Here is a 15,810-nt window from a genome sequence, read left to right as displayed (position 1 = left end):
TGGTTCTGGATGGAGTGTGTGTGTGTGTGTGTGTGTGTGTGTGTGTGTGTGTGTGTGTGTGTGTGTGTGTGTGTGTGTGTGTGTGTGTGTGTGGGGGGGGGGGGGGGGGGGTGCTATATTAAAGGCTGTATAATGTCCCGTGGTAGCAGGGTCTTGTTTGTTTTCAGCTTGATTGAATAGGACACAGCAGAGTGGACTGGAAATCCCTGCTTTTTCCACCAGTCAGCTCAGTGCAGAGAAAGTAGCCAGTTTCCATGGAAACGCCTTAGCGAGATAAGCTTGTTCTGCAGCTCCTCTGTCTGTGTGCCTGTTGTGTGTGTGTGATCTCTCATGAATCTGGTAGGAATGAGGATCTATTAGGATCTAAGTGTACTGGGGCCCAGGTGACCAGGGGGAGGAGCTGGCTGTCATTAGCAATGGTGCTCATGTTCTCTTTATTGTCTCGTCTCAGTTTACACACATTTCTTTCTCTCTATCCTTCCCTCTCTTCCATTCTCTCTCTCCTCTATCCCTCCCTCTCTCCCTCTCTTTCTCTTCAACTATTTCATCTTTCTCTCTCCTCTCTCTTGTTCTCTCTCTATCCTTTCCCTTTTCTCTCACACTCCTCTCTCTCTCCTGCCCCTTTCTCTACCTATCCTCCCACCCTCTCCCTCATCTCTCCCTCTTTATCTTATACTCTCTGTTTACATAGTAGAAATGCAGTCAACTGTAGCTCCACACCCCTATTGGTGTCACTGTGGGGATAAACATCTCCATGGTGATGATAAACTGGGTGAAAGGGCAGGCCTGAGGGCGTGGGGGGCAGGGGAGAAGTCTATAGACTCAAGGTGGTATTATTATGTTGTATAACACCTTAGCCAATGTGCTGGTGCTAGCTCTTTGGGGGTCTAGGGCCTAACATTAGGTCGGGTTACTGTAAAAGCACTTTGTGACAAACGTTGTTATTGAAAGTGCTATGGAAATATAATTTCATTGATTGATTGATACTAATTATTGTGAATTGTATGTGTTTCTCTCCATTTCCAGAACTCTCTGAAGAAGAGAGGCGCTCGGCCAAACAACAAGCCAGAGAAGAAGCCATCTGTCCAGGTAACTTAGACCAACAGAGACCTTCGATGTTTCTTCTACATTGAACAGCCAAAAGGAAAATCTCATATAGATTTGCAAACGACTCAACCAAAGAAACAGACTGCAGCTGCAGCATTTTGTCTCCAGACACTCACCTCTGATTCTTACCTGAGCTATTGAACCCAAAGTCAGTACTAAAGTATTACAGTTACACTGATTGTTCTCGCTTTCACAATTTAGTCCATACTGGGAGTTGGGGAGGTAGTTGATGGGAGAGATGATTCACAGATAGCACTTCATACAGTATTACTAGTTTGACATGAGCAGCTCAGACTGTGCACATTCCTCTCTCTCTCTCTCTCTCTCTTCAAAGGGAAACATATGTTTACATTGCCAAAGCAAGTGAAATAAACAATCAAAAAGGAACATGAAACATTACACACAAACGTTTTAAAAGAAGTATGAAAGGGAAAATACAGGGCATCCAATGTGTTGGAGGAAACACCGTGCGCCTGGCGACCTGATTAGCGCGCACTGCGCCTGGCCCGCCACAGGAGTCGCTAGAGCGCGATGAGACAAAGATATCCCTACCGGCCAAACCCTCCCTAACCCGGACGCTAGGCAAATTGTGCGTTGCCCCATTGCCTTCCAGGTCGCGGCCGGCTGCGACAGAACCTGGGCTCGAACCCAGAGTCTCTGGTGGCACTGCGATGCGGTGTTCCTGTTTTGATTAATTTGATAGTGTGGGTTAGGTGTTCTCTATACCAAATTAGCTTACACCCTGAGTCTTTTTTCTTGTTTCACACCTGGTAGTTTGGTGGATGGGACTAACAGCACACTGTAACTTAGAGGGCAACCAGCGGGTCCATCTCCTCTATACCATGTTTCTTGTAGGATGGTAATTTATTTGATGAAGTCTGGGTTCCTGCTCTTTAGGCAGACCTATATTCCGGGATAAGGCAGACCTATATTCCGGGATAAGATAGTAAAAAATGTGTGTTCCATGTTCCGTGTTCCATGTTCGCTCTCGATCTCTCTTCCTCCATTTCTGTGGGGATGAGGTTAATGCAGTGGTACCACTGTGACATACTGTAATTGGTATAAACCCTCTCCAGACTATGTTTGATGTTCTGGGAAATAGCCCCATCACCAATAAAGTACACAACACATTTTTTAATGGGTCTTTACCATTTTGAGTCAGTTGGTTAAATAATAGCGGGTGTTTAATATTCAAAATAGCTTATGTCTTTTATAAATACACCAATGTACCTCAATGCCCCCAGCTAGCACACATTACACTGTAAAATAGTATGCATGACTCCCCAGTGTTGCATCAAGCTATCCCACTTTGCCCCCCAAAAATCCATAGCATTGGTCTAAATATTTGAAGGGGTTAATATGAGGATGTCAGATGAGTTTAAAAAAAAAAAAATTCATTTGTAATTTTGGCCTCGCAATCTTTCTCTCTCGGTCTCTCTCTCTGTGGTATGTGAAAGGATATATTGTCATTGTGTATGTGAGTGAGTCAGTGTGTTGTCAGTGTTCCTAACAGCTGGTCTCTGTGCCTCTCTGGGGCCAGCAGGAGGACAACTCTGACCTCAAGTGCCAGCTCCATTTTGCCAAGGAGGAGTCCGTTCTCATGTGTAAGAAGCTGACCAAGATGGCCAAGGACAGCGAGGCCATGCGGGAGGAGCTGGCCAAGTACCGCTCGGTCTACGGCGATGTGGACGCCTCACTCACCGTGGAGGAGGTCAACGACTCACCCCACACCCGTGAGGCCGAGGTTAGAGTTCACCTGAAGCTGGTGGAGGAGGAAGCCAACCTGCTGAGCCGGCGCATCGTGGAACTAGAGGTGGAGAACCGTGGCCTACGGGCCGAAATGGACGACATGAAGGGCCAGGAGCTGCCTCCAGGGCTGGGGCTGGGAGGCATGGGAGGCCCTGGAGGAGGAGGTCTGGATAACGTGATGGAGCTCCAGAGGCACCTGCAGTTTGTGGAGGAGGAAGCGGAGCTGCTACGGCGCTCGCTGCTGGAGATGGAGGAGCAGAACAAGCTGCTGATGAATGAGATCAACCGCTACAAGTCGGAGCTGCCGCTGACGTTGGACCCATACCAGGATGACTCCTCGTCCATCTCTCTCCTGGAGGATGGTCATGGTGGGGGAGCTCTCATCAGCACCGAGGCCCCCCATGAGGAGCTGCTGCAGGCCGCCAGGCTCCAGATCGGGGAGCTGAGCAGCAAAGTGAAGAAGCTCCAGTACGAGAACCGTGTGTTGCTGTCCAACCTGCAGCGCTGCGACCTGGCCTCCTACCACAGCTCTTCTAGGCCCGCCCTGGAGACCGACGCTGAGGCAGGGGACTCGGCCGAGTGCCTCCCCAGCCAAGCGTGCCGGGAAGGCCCCATCGGAGGGGAGAACAAGCCCCTGGAGGAAAAGGAGAAGAAGACGTCCACGGGGGTTCCCATTCACCTGCACGGTAACGTCCCCCTGGGGCTGAATGACCATGAGGCCCTGCTGGCCATGAGGGACCAGGCCCGCCTCATCTCTACAGCCATCCAGCTGCTGACCGCTTCTGATTCCAACTGCCCCTCCCTCTCCCTTTACCGCAAGATCTCCTCCAACTACTCCAGGGAGACTGCTGAGCCCTGTGTCCCAGAGAAGAGCCAGCAGTCCCAACCCTCGGAGCTCCAGGACCTGCCCCTGGTGGAGGCTCTGACGGGCAGGCTGCGAGCACTGCACACCCAGCTCCAGGCCTTCGTGAAGCGAGTGGAGAGCCTTGGCAGCGCCCCTCCTGGGTGGGAGCAGGTGGAGGTGGCATCCCCCCTGCCTCTACTGTCCGAAGCTGGAGACTCCGTGGTGGATACGCCCTCTGCCTCACACCCCTGCCCTCCAGACGACCAGGCGGGTGAGATCACTGCAGGGCAGAAGGTAAGAATGAACACCCTCCTCCTCTTCCCACCACTCATTTATTATTGATTTTGTTTCTTTCCTTTTCTTTCATATGCTCCTTTTTTGTAGCAAGGCTATTATTTCTGTTCCGTTTGCTCCCACCGCTTCCCAGCTCACACTATGGTTTCTCCCTGCCGGCACACATGACATGACACACATGCTGCTTTGATGCCTTATAACCTGCTATAGATGCTACATAGAGCTCAGGGCTCAAATGGAGCCACCACTGTACTGCATGACAACTAGAATGATAAAGAAATCATAGAAACCGTAAGCCACCATCTATTTACACACATCAAAATACAATTTGCATATCCAAGTAAATGCACTCTAGTAAAGTTTGTTCTATGCTTAGAGTTAAGCTCCATTAGAGGCCAACTGAGTCCCAACCCCATCCGCTCTCTCCCCCCGTCCCTCCCTCCCTCTCTCACCCCATCCCCCCGTCTCTCCCTCCCCATCTCATCCCTCCCTCTCTCACCCCGTCTCACCTTCTCTCACCCGTCTCTCCTTCTCTCACCCCGTCTCTCCCTCTCACCCCATCTCTCCTTCTCTCACCCCGTCTCTCCCTATCTCACCCCGTCTCTCCCTCTCTCACGCCGTCTCTCCCTCTCTCACCCCATCTCTCCTTCTCTCACGCCGTCTCTCCCTCTCTCACCCCGTCCCTCCCTCTCTCACCCCGTCTCTCCCTCTCTCACCCCGTCTCTCCCTCTCTCACCCCGTCTCTCCTTCTCTCACCCTGTCTCTCCTTCTCTCACCCCGTCTCTCCCTATCTCACCCCGTCTCTCCTTCTCTCACCCCGCCTCTCCCTCTCTCACCCCATCTCTCCTTCTCTCACCCCGTCTCTCCCTCTCTCACCCCGTCTCTCCTTCTCTCACCCCGTCTCTCCCTATCTCACCCCGTCTCTCCTTCTCTCACCCCGCCTCTCCCTCTCTCACCCGTCTCTCCTTCTCTCACCCCGTCTCTCCCTCTCTCAACCCGTCTCTCCCTCTCTCACCCCGTCTCTCCCTATCTCACCCCGTCTCTCCTTCTCTCACGCCGTCTCTCCCTCTCTCACCCCGTCCCTCCCTTTCTCACCCCGTCTCTCCCTCTCTCACCCCGTCTCTCCTTCTCTCACCCCGTCTCTCCCTATCTCACCCCGTCTCTCCCTATCTCACCCCGTCTCTCCGTCTCTCACCCCGCCTCTCCCTCTCTCACCCGTCTCTCCTTCTCTCACCCCGTCTCTCCCTCTCTCAACCCGTCTCTCCCTTTCTCACCCCGTCTCTCCCTATCTCACCCCGTCTCTCCTTCTCTCACGCCGTCTCTCCCTCTCTCACCCCGTCCCTCCCTCTCTCACCCCGTCTCTCCCTCTCTCACCCCGTCTCTCCTTCTCTCACCCCGTCTCTCCCTATCTCACCCCGTCTCTCCTTCTCTCACCCCGCCTCTCCCTTTCTCAACCCGTCCCTCCTTCTCTCACCCCGTCTCACCCTCTCTCAACCCGTCCCTCCCTCTCTCAACCCGTTCCTCCCTCTCTCAACCCGTCCCTCCCTCTCTCACCCGTCCCTCCTTCTCTCACTCCGTCTCTCCCTCTCTCACCCCATCTCTCCCTCTCTCACCCCGTCCCTCCCAATCTCACCCCGTCTCTCCTTATCTCACCCCGTCTCTCCTTCTCTCACCCCGTCTCTCCCTCTCTCACCCCGTCTCTCCTTCTCTCACCCCGTCTCTCCCTATCTCACCCCGTCTCTCCTTCTCTCACCCCGCCTCTCCCTCTCTCACCCCGTCTCTCCTTCTCTCACCCCGTCTCTCCCTCTCTCAACCCGTCTCTCCCTCTCTCACCCCGTCTCTCCCTATCTTACCCCGTCTCTCCTTCTCTCACGCCGTCTCTCCCTCTCCCACCCCGTCTCTCCCTCTCTCACCCCGTCTCTCCCTCTCTCACCCCGTCTCTCCTTCTCTCACCCTGTCTCTCCTTCTCTCACCCCGTCTCTCCCTCTCTCAACCCGTCCCTCCCTCTCTCAACCCGTTCCTCCCTCTCTCAACCCGTCCCTCCCTCTCTCACCCGTCCCTCCTTCTCTCACTCCGTCTCTCCCTCTCTCACCCCCTCTCTCCCTCTCTCACCCCGTCCCTCCCAATCTCACCCCGTCTCTCCATATCTCACCCCGTCTCTCCCTCTCTCACCCCGTCTCTCCTTATCTCACCCCGTCTCTCCTTCTCTCACCCCGTCTCTCCCTCTCTCACCCCGTCTCTCCTTCTCTCACCCCGTCTCTCCCTATCTCACCCCGTCTCTCCTTCTCTCACCCCGCCTCTCCCTCTCTCACCCCGTCTCTCCTTCTCTCACCCCGTCTCTCCCTCTCTCAACCCGTCTCTCCCTCTCTCACCCCGTCTCTCCCTATCTTACCCCGTCTCTCCTTCTCTCACGCCGTCTCTCCCTCTCCCACCCCGTCTCTCCCTCTCTCACCCCGTCTCTCCCTCTCTCACCCCGTCTCTCCTTCTCTCACCCCGTCTCTCCCTATCTCACCCCGTCTCTCCTTCTCTCACCCCGCCTCTCCCTTTCTCAACCCGTCCCTCCTTCTCTCACCCCGTCTCTCCCTCTCTCAACCCGTCCCTCCCTCTCTCAACCCGTCCCTCCCTCTCTCAACCCGTCCCTCCCTCTCTCACCCCGTCCCTCCTTCTCTCACTCTGTCTCTCCCTCTCTCACCCCGTCTCTCCCTCTCTCACCCCGTCCCTCCCTCTCTCAACCCGTCCCTCCTTCTCTCACCCCGTCTCTCCCTCTCTCACCCCGTCTCTCCCTCTCTCACCCCGTCCCTCCCTCTCTCACCCCGTCTCTCCCTCTCTCACCCCGTCTCTCCCTATCTCACCCCGTCTCTCCTTCTCTCACCCCGCCTCTCCCTCTCTCACCCCGTCTCTCCTTCTCTCACCCCGTCTCTCCCTCTCTCAACCCGTCTCTCCCTCTCTCACCCCGTCTCTCCCTATCTTACCCCGTCTCTCCTTCTCTCACGCCGTCTCTCCCTCTCCCACCCCGTCTCTCCCTCTCTCACCCCGTCTCTCCCTCTCTCACCCCGTCTCTCCTTCTCTCACCCCGTCTCTCCCTATCTCACCCCGTCTCTCCTTCTCTCACCCCGCCTCTCCCTTTCTCAACCCGTCCCTCCTTCTCTCACCCCGTCTCTCCCTCTCTCAACCCGTCCCTCCCTCTCTCAACCCGTCCCTCCCTCTCTCAACCCGTCCCTCCCTCTCTCACCCCGTCCCTCCTTCTCTCACTCTGTCTCTCCCTCTCTTACCCCGTCTCTCCCTCTCTCACCCCGTCCCTCCCTCTCTCAACCCGTCCCTCCTTCTCTCACCCCGTCTCTCCCTCTCTCACCCCGTCTCTCCTTCTCTCACCCCGTCCCTCCCTCTCTCACCCCGTCTCTCCCTCTCTCACCCCGTCTCTCCCTCTCTCACCCCGTCTCTCCCTCTCTCACCCGTCCCTCCTTCTCTCACCCCGTCCCTCCCTCTCTCACGCCGTCTCTCCCTCTCTCACCCCGTCTCTCCCTCTCTCACCCCGTCTCTCCCTCTCTCACCCCGTCCCTCACTCTCTCACCCCGTCCCTCCCTCTCTCAACCCGTCCCTCCCTCTCTCACCCCGTCCCTCCCTCTCTCACCCCGTCTCTTCCTCTCTCACCCCGTCCCTCACTCTCTCACCCCGTCCCTCCCTCTCTCAACCCGTCCCTCCCTCTCTCACCCCGTCCCTCCCTCTCTCACGCCGTCTCTCCCTCTCTCACCCCGTCTCTCCCTCTCCCACCCCGTCTCTCCCTCTCTCACCCCGTCCCTCACTCTCTCACCCCGTCCCTCCCTCTCTCAATCCGTCCCTCCCTCTCTCACCCCGTCCCTCCTTCTCTCACTCCGTCTCTCCCTCTCTCACCCCGTCTCTCCCTCTCTCACCCCGTCCCTCCCTATCTCACCCCGTCTCTCCTTATCTCACCCCGTCTCTCCTTCTCTCACCCCGTCTCTCCTTCTCTCACCCCGTCTCTCCCTCTCTCACCCCGTCTCTCCCTCTCTCTCCCCGTCCCTCCCTCTCTCAACCCGTCCCTCCTTCTCTCACCCCGTCTCTCCCTCTCTCACCCCGTCTCTCCTTCTCTCACCCCGTCTCTCCCTCTCTCACCCCGTCCCTCCCTCTCTCACCCCGTCTCTCCCTCTCTCACCCCGTCTCTCCCTTTCTCACCCCGTCTCTCCCTCTCTCACCCCGTCTCTCTCCCTCTCCCCCCTCTCACTGCATGGGCACCATGACCGCTGCTTTCTTCACTTGTTTCCCTTTCCCTTTCTTCCTCTCTCTTCTTTCACTCCTTTGATTATGTTAATCCCCTCTCCTACACTCTCCTCTTACTGTCCTTCACTCCCACCCTCATCCCCCAACCCTCCAGCCGTCGCTCGTACTTCTCATCATTGTTTTGGTTCTGTTCTCCACTCTGTCCTACGCCACTCTGACAAAGCTGTTTTTCCTTTACATACTTTTATTTGTCCTGTGAGCTTCATTTTTTATTTTCAATGTGTCTTGCGGATCTTCCATTTTGGTTGTATTGTTTTGTTTTCGATTCCCTCTCTCCCTACCATATGTCTCCCCTCATCTTCTTCCTTCCCTTTCCTCTGTTCCTCTTTCCCTCTTTTTATTATTTTGTTTCATTTTTATTCATTAACTTGCCCATGCATGCAGCAGCCCGACTTTAGGGACCAATCAGAGCGCGAAGTGAAAGGTCAGGAGGAGGAGGAGGGTGACAGCCACATTGACAGCAACAAGAACCAGGTTAAACAGGAGACGGACACAGCCCTGGTAGGTCACTGCTATAGAACAGTCAAAATACACACATGCATACGCATACACACACACACACACACACACACACACACACACACACACACACACACACACACACACACACACACACACACACACTGTGCACTCCTTGATGACCCAAACATGCGGTTTAGGCTGTCTTTAGGCTCGCTTCCCTCGTTCTTTCATGTGATAGATAGTGGGGGAATCAGGTTGGAATCACACTGCAGTAAACACAATGACATCAGCTCTTGAAGTGAGCAGAGGAAGTGTCTGCTGCTCAGTGTTCGTTTGACCTTTCCGTAGCAGGTCTCCTTGGAAACCTGGGCTGTGAGGGAGGGGCAACTGCAGAAGCAATGAATAGAGCAGAGAGCAACACAATCGCCACAGCCCGCTCTCCTGTTACAGGATATACAATGTTGCTTTTATAATATGTCATGAAAGGGAAGGTTTCTCTCTGGGCTGTACTGTAGCACATAATCAGGTAGTCATCTGAACACACACTCCCTAACTGTGAGAACTAGAGAAACTCATTGTTGCTGTCAGTAGGCTGGTTATTAAAGGTTCTCCAGAGAACACATTCTCGAAATATAGAATTATATAATGATAGTAGACGGTTAACTATGACAACATTCAGCAGGCCACATTAAATCAGCTTGTGGGTGACTTTTGGCCCACGGGCCACGTGTTTGAAATAAGTAGGTCTAATAATTCACCCTGTGTCTCTCTCAGTAACCTCTGCATCACAAACTACTGTTGGCTTCTACACATTATCATCCACCCTGCTCCTCTCCCCTCTCAGTGATCAATGATGAGGCTGCCAGGTCCGGGGAGATCAGGACCAGCTCCGGTGAGGGAAGGGAGAAAGGACAGGGGATAGGACAGGCAGGCAGTAACACCTTGGCCCTACGCCAGGTGACGTTATTACACGCAGACTGCCTGAGTGCTCTGTGTGTCTGTAGAGACAGGGTCGGTCGATAGAAGCGTGACAGGGCTGATGTATGGACATGGATGTTGGTGGGAACCTGGGGTCCACCAGGCTGACTGTGTTCTGGGTCCTATTCATTAGGGAACATAGTTTCAAAACGTTGTGCAGGTAGTCCCTCCCCGTTTAAGTCAGTTTTCTCCTGTTTAGTGCCTAATGAATACGGCCCTGGTCTCTCCCCACTGAGTGGTGCCTCTTGTGTCCATTACCACCAACCAACCCTTTCAGAGTAACTGTGTAATGTTAAAAATAGGGTACTATATCCTGCTCAGAAAGGAACTTAAATAGAAGATTCTTCTGCGGGACAGTAAGACTGACATAATGCTGTGAAAGGCATTGGAAACTGACAGCAGGTTATCCATTTATATGCATGGAGTCTGTGTCTAAGGCTTGGCTGGGGAGTGTAAGCCTTTTACACAACTGTTCTGGTCTATGAGGCGAATATGCTTTGGAATGTGAGGAAATTGAAAGGTTTAGCAGCTGAAATTGAGCTCCCTTCACTCTTACTCCTTGGATCCCTTTGGTGAGAAAAAGAGGGTGTCAGAAGTCACTTACAGAGGCTGCTGAGGAGAAGGAGAAAGGGGGAGAAATGCAGAAGTGGGCTACGGTGTAAATTATATAAACAATTGGCTGCAAATCCATTTGTGACTGGCTGAGTAATAGTGAGCTACAGTGTCATAGTGCAATTGGGACTTGCACTGGCAGGGACTCTCTCAGAATACACAGGGAGGGTAGAGTTGTTGGGAGGGCATACTGCCAAGATGTTGGTTATCCCTAGTAAATAACCAAGTAGATTGTAGTCGATTATGAGTAGATATTGAGTGTGCAACTTTCTTTTTTCCCAAAGAATTTTAAAAAATGGGGAAAAAACAATGATTCCAGCAATGCAACATCTAAATAAACTAACATTAAAATAATACTGTATTTTCACTTATCTGTCAAAGCCCTCAGAGAATCTTGGGACAAAACATAAAGGTTGTTATTGTACCTCAAAACACAGCAGTAGTTTTAAAGTGCCATTTAAACACAGATATCCATGGAACATTATGACACAGTGGATAATGGAATAATATTTTAAACCTTCTCGGGGTATTTCAGTCTTCCACAGAACACCCCCATTGACCCACCTTCAAATTCTACACACTAATTGGTGAAGAGAAAAAATGTTGGGCGCTGAGTGATAATGAAAAGCTTGAGTGGCTGGTCTTGTGCCTGTCATTAGAACGAAGGCCATTTGAGTAGCATTTCGTAGGTTAGCGCTAATGGTAGGCTGGGGTGGCCCCCACCACGGGTTAGCGAGAAGTGAAGAAGAAGAACACTAAGGGGAACTCCTCTCACTCAACAGCCAAATGAAGCATGTGACGGTACTACAGATGTGGTGTATTTGTTGGACCATGGGGCCCAGTGTGGGTGTGTGAGTGTGCTGTATGTCTTTAACTGTGTGACAGGTTGGATTGTTGTTCCCCCACCACGGGTTAGCGAGAAGTGAAGAAGAACACTACTACGGGGAACAGTAACTCCAGTAACTGATTTATCAATGGATATTTTTCAGTTGTGGGAAGTGGTGTGGTATGCTTTACACTTTACAGTGTGTTCTAGCATTGCAGAGTGTATTGTAATCTAGCTATAATGGTGTATCCCTCCATCCCTCCTATCCCTCCCTCCCTCAGCAAATCAGTGAGCTGCAGGCCCTTCTGTTGGAGGCGAGGGACAATGCTTGCAGGACGCAGGAGGAACTGTCTGTGGAGAGGCAGGAGGAACTGTCTGTGGAGAGGCAAGAGGAACTGACTGTGGAGAGGCAGGAGGAACTGACTGTGGAGAGGCAGGAGGAACTGACTGTGGAGAGACGGGATCACAGAGGCCCCACCCACAGCAGCTCACAGACATTCACACAGGTACACAATCATCATACTGTTCTATATCTATGTACACAACACTGACTACAGTCAAACCCTTCTAAACCACACAGAGCATTGTTACTGTAACGTCTTGTCAATGCTAATAGAGTATGCACCACACCTGAGAACAGTATGGTATCACTACTATGATATGTACAACAACACCAATGTATTATATACATGCATTCACCCACTTAGCAAACAGCTAAAGCAAACTCCATAAACGGTGCTGCACGTAATCGCTTATCATAACAACACTGGCACTGTGAGCCCCTGTAGCCCACTGACCGGCCTGTCTCCTCTCTCTCTGTGTGTGTGTGTGTGTGTGTACGCCTGCCTGCCTGCGTGTGTTTGTCTCTCCCTCTGTCTCCAGCTGCAGGAGGAGCACCAGAAGGCCTTGACGAGAAGGGACTTCCAGCTACAGAGTCTGAGTCTGCAGACGCGGCTGCAGCAGAAGTTCTGGAGCCAAGAAAGGAACCTGATGTTGCAGGAGTCCCAGCAGCTCAAGCAGACCCTGCTGCTGCTCAGCCTCAAGCTGCGTTGCTTCCTCAAACAGTGGCGGCTGGGACGCAAGCTGGACACGGAGGCCAAGGATGTCCTGGAGGTACGGGACTGACTAGCCACCCTCTCCCTTTGAATCAGCCACTTAGCTGTGGCATAGTAGTTTGTTGGTTGATATTATTTTATCCTCATTAGCCAGCAGCATACTACCCTGCATCCCACTGCTGGCTTGCTTCTGAAACTAAGCGTTGGTTTGTCCTGGTTGGTCCCTGGATGGGAGACCAGATGCTGCTGGAAGTAGTGTTGGAGGGTCAGTAGGAGGCACTCTTTCCTCTGGTCTAAAACAATGTAAACATCCCAATGCCCCAGGGCAGTGATTGGGGACGTTGCCCTGTGTAGGGTGCCGTCATTCGGATGGGATGTTAAACAGGTGTCCTGACTCTCTGTGGTCACTAAAGATTCCATTGCACTTATTGTAAGAGTAGGGCTGTTAACCCTGGTGTCCACCATCACAGTTACCTAATCATCCCCAGCTTACAATTGGCTTGTTCATCCTGTAACTATTCCCCAGGTTGTTGCTGTAAATGAGAATGTGTTCTCAGTCAACTTACTGGGTTAAATCAAATAAATTAGCTGTTTAAGAAACTTGGCTGACTACTAATTTGCTGTGTGTTTCGCTACAGGTGAACAGCCTGAAGGACCTGTACCTGCTGTTGGAGGAGGAGAGTCTGGCCGCCCACCCCCAACAGGGAGACAACAAGATTACCTCCGCAGAGGAGCAGCACCTCTGCCCCACCATCTCCAAGGAGCTTTGTGTGCTGGAGAAGAGCTACACACAGGTGCAGGAACAGGTCACACCTAGGTCATATTCATTAGTGCACACCGTTGCAAAAAATTTTGCTACAGAAAACAAAAACAAGCCTTTGTTATTGGACAAGTTCAGGTTGTTCCTCTCGGTTTCAGTCGGTTCTTTCTGTTTAGTGTCTACTGAAGACAACCCTGACATCACACAGGAAACAGCTGTTATTGATCAAGTGCATGACATGGAGATCCTCTCAAATGTCATGTTCATCTCTATAACGTTGAGAGGTCATTCACTGATTCTCCATCCTGTCCGTGGCCTAGACGAGCGGCGTGAGCAGCACACTGGCGGACCTGAAGGGAGCGCTCCAGGATCTGAGCGGAGAGCTGCGAGAGGAGCGCCAGGGCTCACAGGAACTGACCCAGCAGTTTGCCCGCGCTAAGGCCTCCTGGGAGGTGGAGAGGACAGAGCTCAAGAGCCTCATTACCCAGGTAAGACCACACCACCTAGAAGGGCGCAACTAGCATAGAAATATAATTACTAGAATGGAAATGTAACTTCACCATCATGGGTACACTCAATATGGCTGACATGGTATTGTGCTAGCTAGTCTATAGAAACCCTCTGTTGTATAGTTATAGTTTCAAACCCATAGTTTACCTGAAACCAACTAAAAACCTTATTTGGCTAGTTCAGAGGCCAGTCTATTATGTAGCTTACAGACCAATGGATTTCAGATTTGTCACGGTCCCTGCCTGACCATTATCTTAGAGGCTTAGCATAAGGCATCCCTGGGAGGGTAATACATCAGCCGTTACACCAGACTACTGGATAGAGAGGGCTGATAATAGGACTCTGGCCACCAGGGTTAGGATCGTTCCCTAATTGGAGGTAGAATAAAGACTTTAGAGTAGACTCTTGCCTGATCAGTCAGACCTGCTATATACCTACTGGGCTCCAATCGTTTCTCCTGTTGGCTGCCTGGATGTCTGAGGCAAAGACATTGATTGTATGACCATTAAGTTTGCTTTTCTAGTTATAAAAAAGAAAGGTCTTCATTCAGCATGCAGGATAGCACCTGCTATGGGGAGCTATGTTACAGATGATCAGAAGTATGAATCAGTCACTGGGTATTCATTTAACCACCAATACTCATGTTGACAAGTGGCTTGAAACTGCTGATATCTCGAGGTGGTGGATTTGTGCCAATCTATCTGTCTGGGGTTTAGTTTGGCCGTCTACTTTTCCCCCAGACCTCTGTTCTCTGTGTGTGTGTGTGTCTGTGTGTGTGTGTCTGTGTGTCTGTGTGTGTGTGTGTGTGCTCATCTGTGTGCGTGCATGCGGGCGAGCGAGTGAGCGACAGAGGTAACTGGCAGTGAGAGATGAGGTTAATATACAGACTCCTCGGAACCTGAGACACTCTCATAACAACATCCTCCGTAATGACATAAATGAACAGGGTTTGAGACAGGTCACCACATTACACTGAGATAATGTATATATTATCAGACCAGTGGGGAAATAGAAGGCAAAAAAGAGAAAAGGAATTAAGAGAGGAAGAGATGGAGAGGAATAATGAGAGGGGGGATAGAGAGAGAGAGAGAGAGAGAGAGAGACCCCACAGTGTGCCATCACAGCAGTAAGATGTGTGACCTGATGCCACAAGAAAAGGGCTACCAGTGAAGAACAAACACCATTGTAAATACAACCCATATTTATGTTTGATTTATTTTCCCTTTTGTACTTTCACTATTTGCACATCGTTACAACACTGTACTGACATTTGAAATGTCTTTATTCTTTTGGAACTTCTGTGAGTGTAATGTTTACTGTTAATTTGTATTGTTTATTTCACTTTTGTTTATTATCTACTTCACTTGCTTTGGCAATGTCAACATGTGTCTCCCATGCCAATAAAGCCCTTCAATTGAGTGGGGAATAAACAGAGGGAGAGAGAGAATAAATAGAGGGAGAGAGAGGGGGAATAAACAGAGAAAGATAATAAATAGAGGGAGAGAGAGGGGGAATAAACAGAAGGGAGAGAGAGGGGGAATAAACAGAGGGAGAGAGACAATGGGAAATATACAGAGGGAGAGAGAGCGAAAGAGAAAGAGAGGTACAGTACAGTAGACACAGAGAGAGTTTGAGGCATGTTTCCTTGGTCCTGTCAGACTGTTCCCTCCCTCTGCAGTCCCTCCTCCGTGGGTCTGTAAGGGCACAGCTAAATGGTTGCCTGCCCTGAGAGCAGCACTGTGCCATGGGTCTGTAAGGGCACAGCTAAATGGTTGCCTGCCCTGAGGGCAGCACTGTGCCATGGGTCTGTAAGGGCACAGCTAAATGGTTGCCTGCCCTGAGAGCAGCACTGTGTCATGGGTCTGTAAGGGCACAGCTAAATGGTTACCTGCCCTGAGAGCAGCACAGTGCCATGGGTCTGTATGGGCACAGCTAAATGGTTGACTGCCCTGAGAGCAGCACTGTGCCATGGGGATCCCTTTCCTGGCGGCGCCAACACAGCTACTCAACACCATAACTGGGTGACAATTTACAACCTGGGCCAGGGTTTTTCATTCATCCATCCCCCCTCCTTCCTCCTCCTGTATCCACCGTAGAGGCTTTTGTCTCTCTCTTCCCTGGCAGTAGTAATGTGTTGTGTGTCAGGGTGGGAGGGAGAGAGGGAAAAGAAGTGTTGAGGAGACAGGAAAAGGGGCTTCTTGTGCATTGGTTCTACACCTTTATTAAACTGGACACAACTAACTTATTTTTTTCATTGATATTTCCTGATGAAATAATGGCCTACATGGACTGTAGGAGCATGACTCAGTCTGTAGCC

At 51.6% G+C, this 15,810-nt stretch overlaps 1 protein-coding gene across 2 annotated transcripts in view; it reads left to right on the top strand.

Annotated features, from left to right (window-relative positions):
* The window catches only part of LOC139368710 (microtubule cross-linking factor 2-like), a 75,899-nt gene that overhangs the window by 45,660 nt on the left and 14,429 nt on the right, over nt 1–15,810 (top strand). Inside the window, exons 4-10 of one of the 2 annotated variants that reach the window (XM_071107982.1) lie at nt 1,027–1,089; nt 2,651–3,994; nt 8,675–8,791; nt 11,450–11,674; nt 12,051–12,281; nt 12,862–13,017; nt 13,304–13,471. In XM_071107982.1, the coding sequence (XP_070964083.1) occupies nt 1,027–1,089; nt 2,651–3,994; nt 8,675–8,791; nt 11,450–11,674; nt 12,051–12,281; nt 12,862–13,017; nt 13,304–13,471 (2,304 nt within the window). Of the gene's footprint in view, nt 1–1,026; nt 1,090–2,647; nt 3,995–8,674; nt 8,792–11,449; nt 11,675–12,050; nt 12,282–12,861; nt 13,018–13,303; nt 13,472–15,810 lie in introns of both variants that reach the window. The other variant, XM_071107981.1, reaches the window with a different exon arrangement.

Source organism: Oncorhynchus clarkii, chromosome 16, assembly GCF_045791955.1.
Source record: "Oncorhynchus clarkii lewisi isolate Uvic-CL-2024 chromosome 16, UVic_Ocla_1.0, whole genome shotgun sequence".
NCBI classification, from domain to species: Eukaryota; Metazoa; Chordata; class Actinopteri; order Salmoniformes; family Salmonidae; genus Oncorhynchus; species Oncorhynchus clarkii.
The sequence above is the reverse complement of the archived record's forward strand: the minus strand, read 5'-3'. Positions and strand labels throughout refer to the sequence as shown.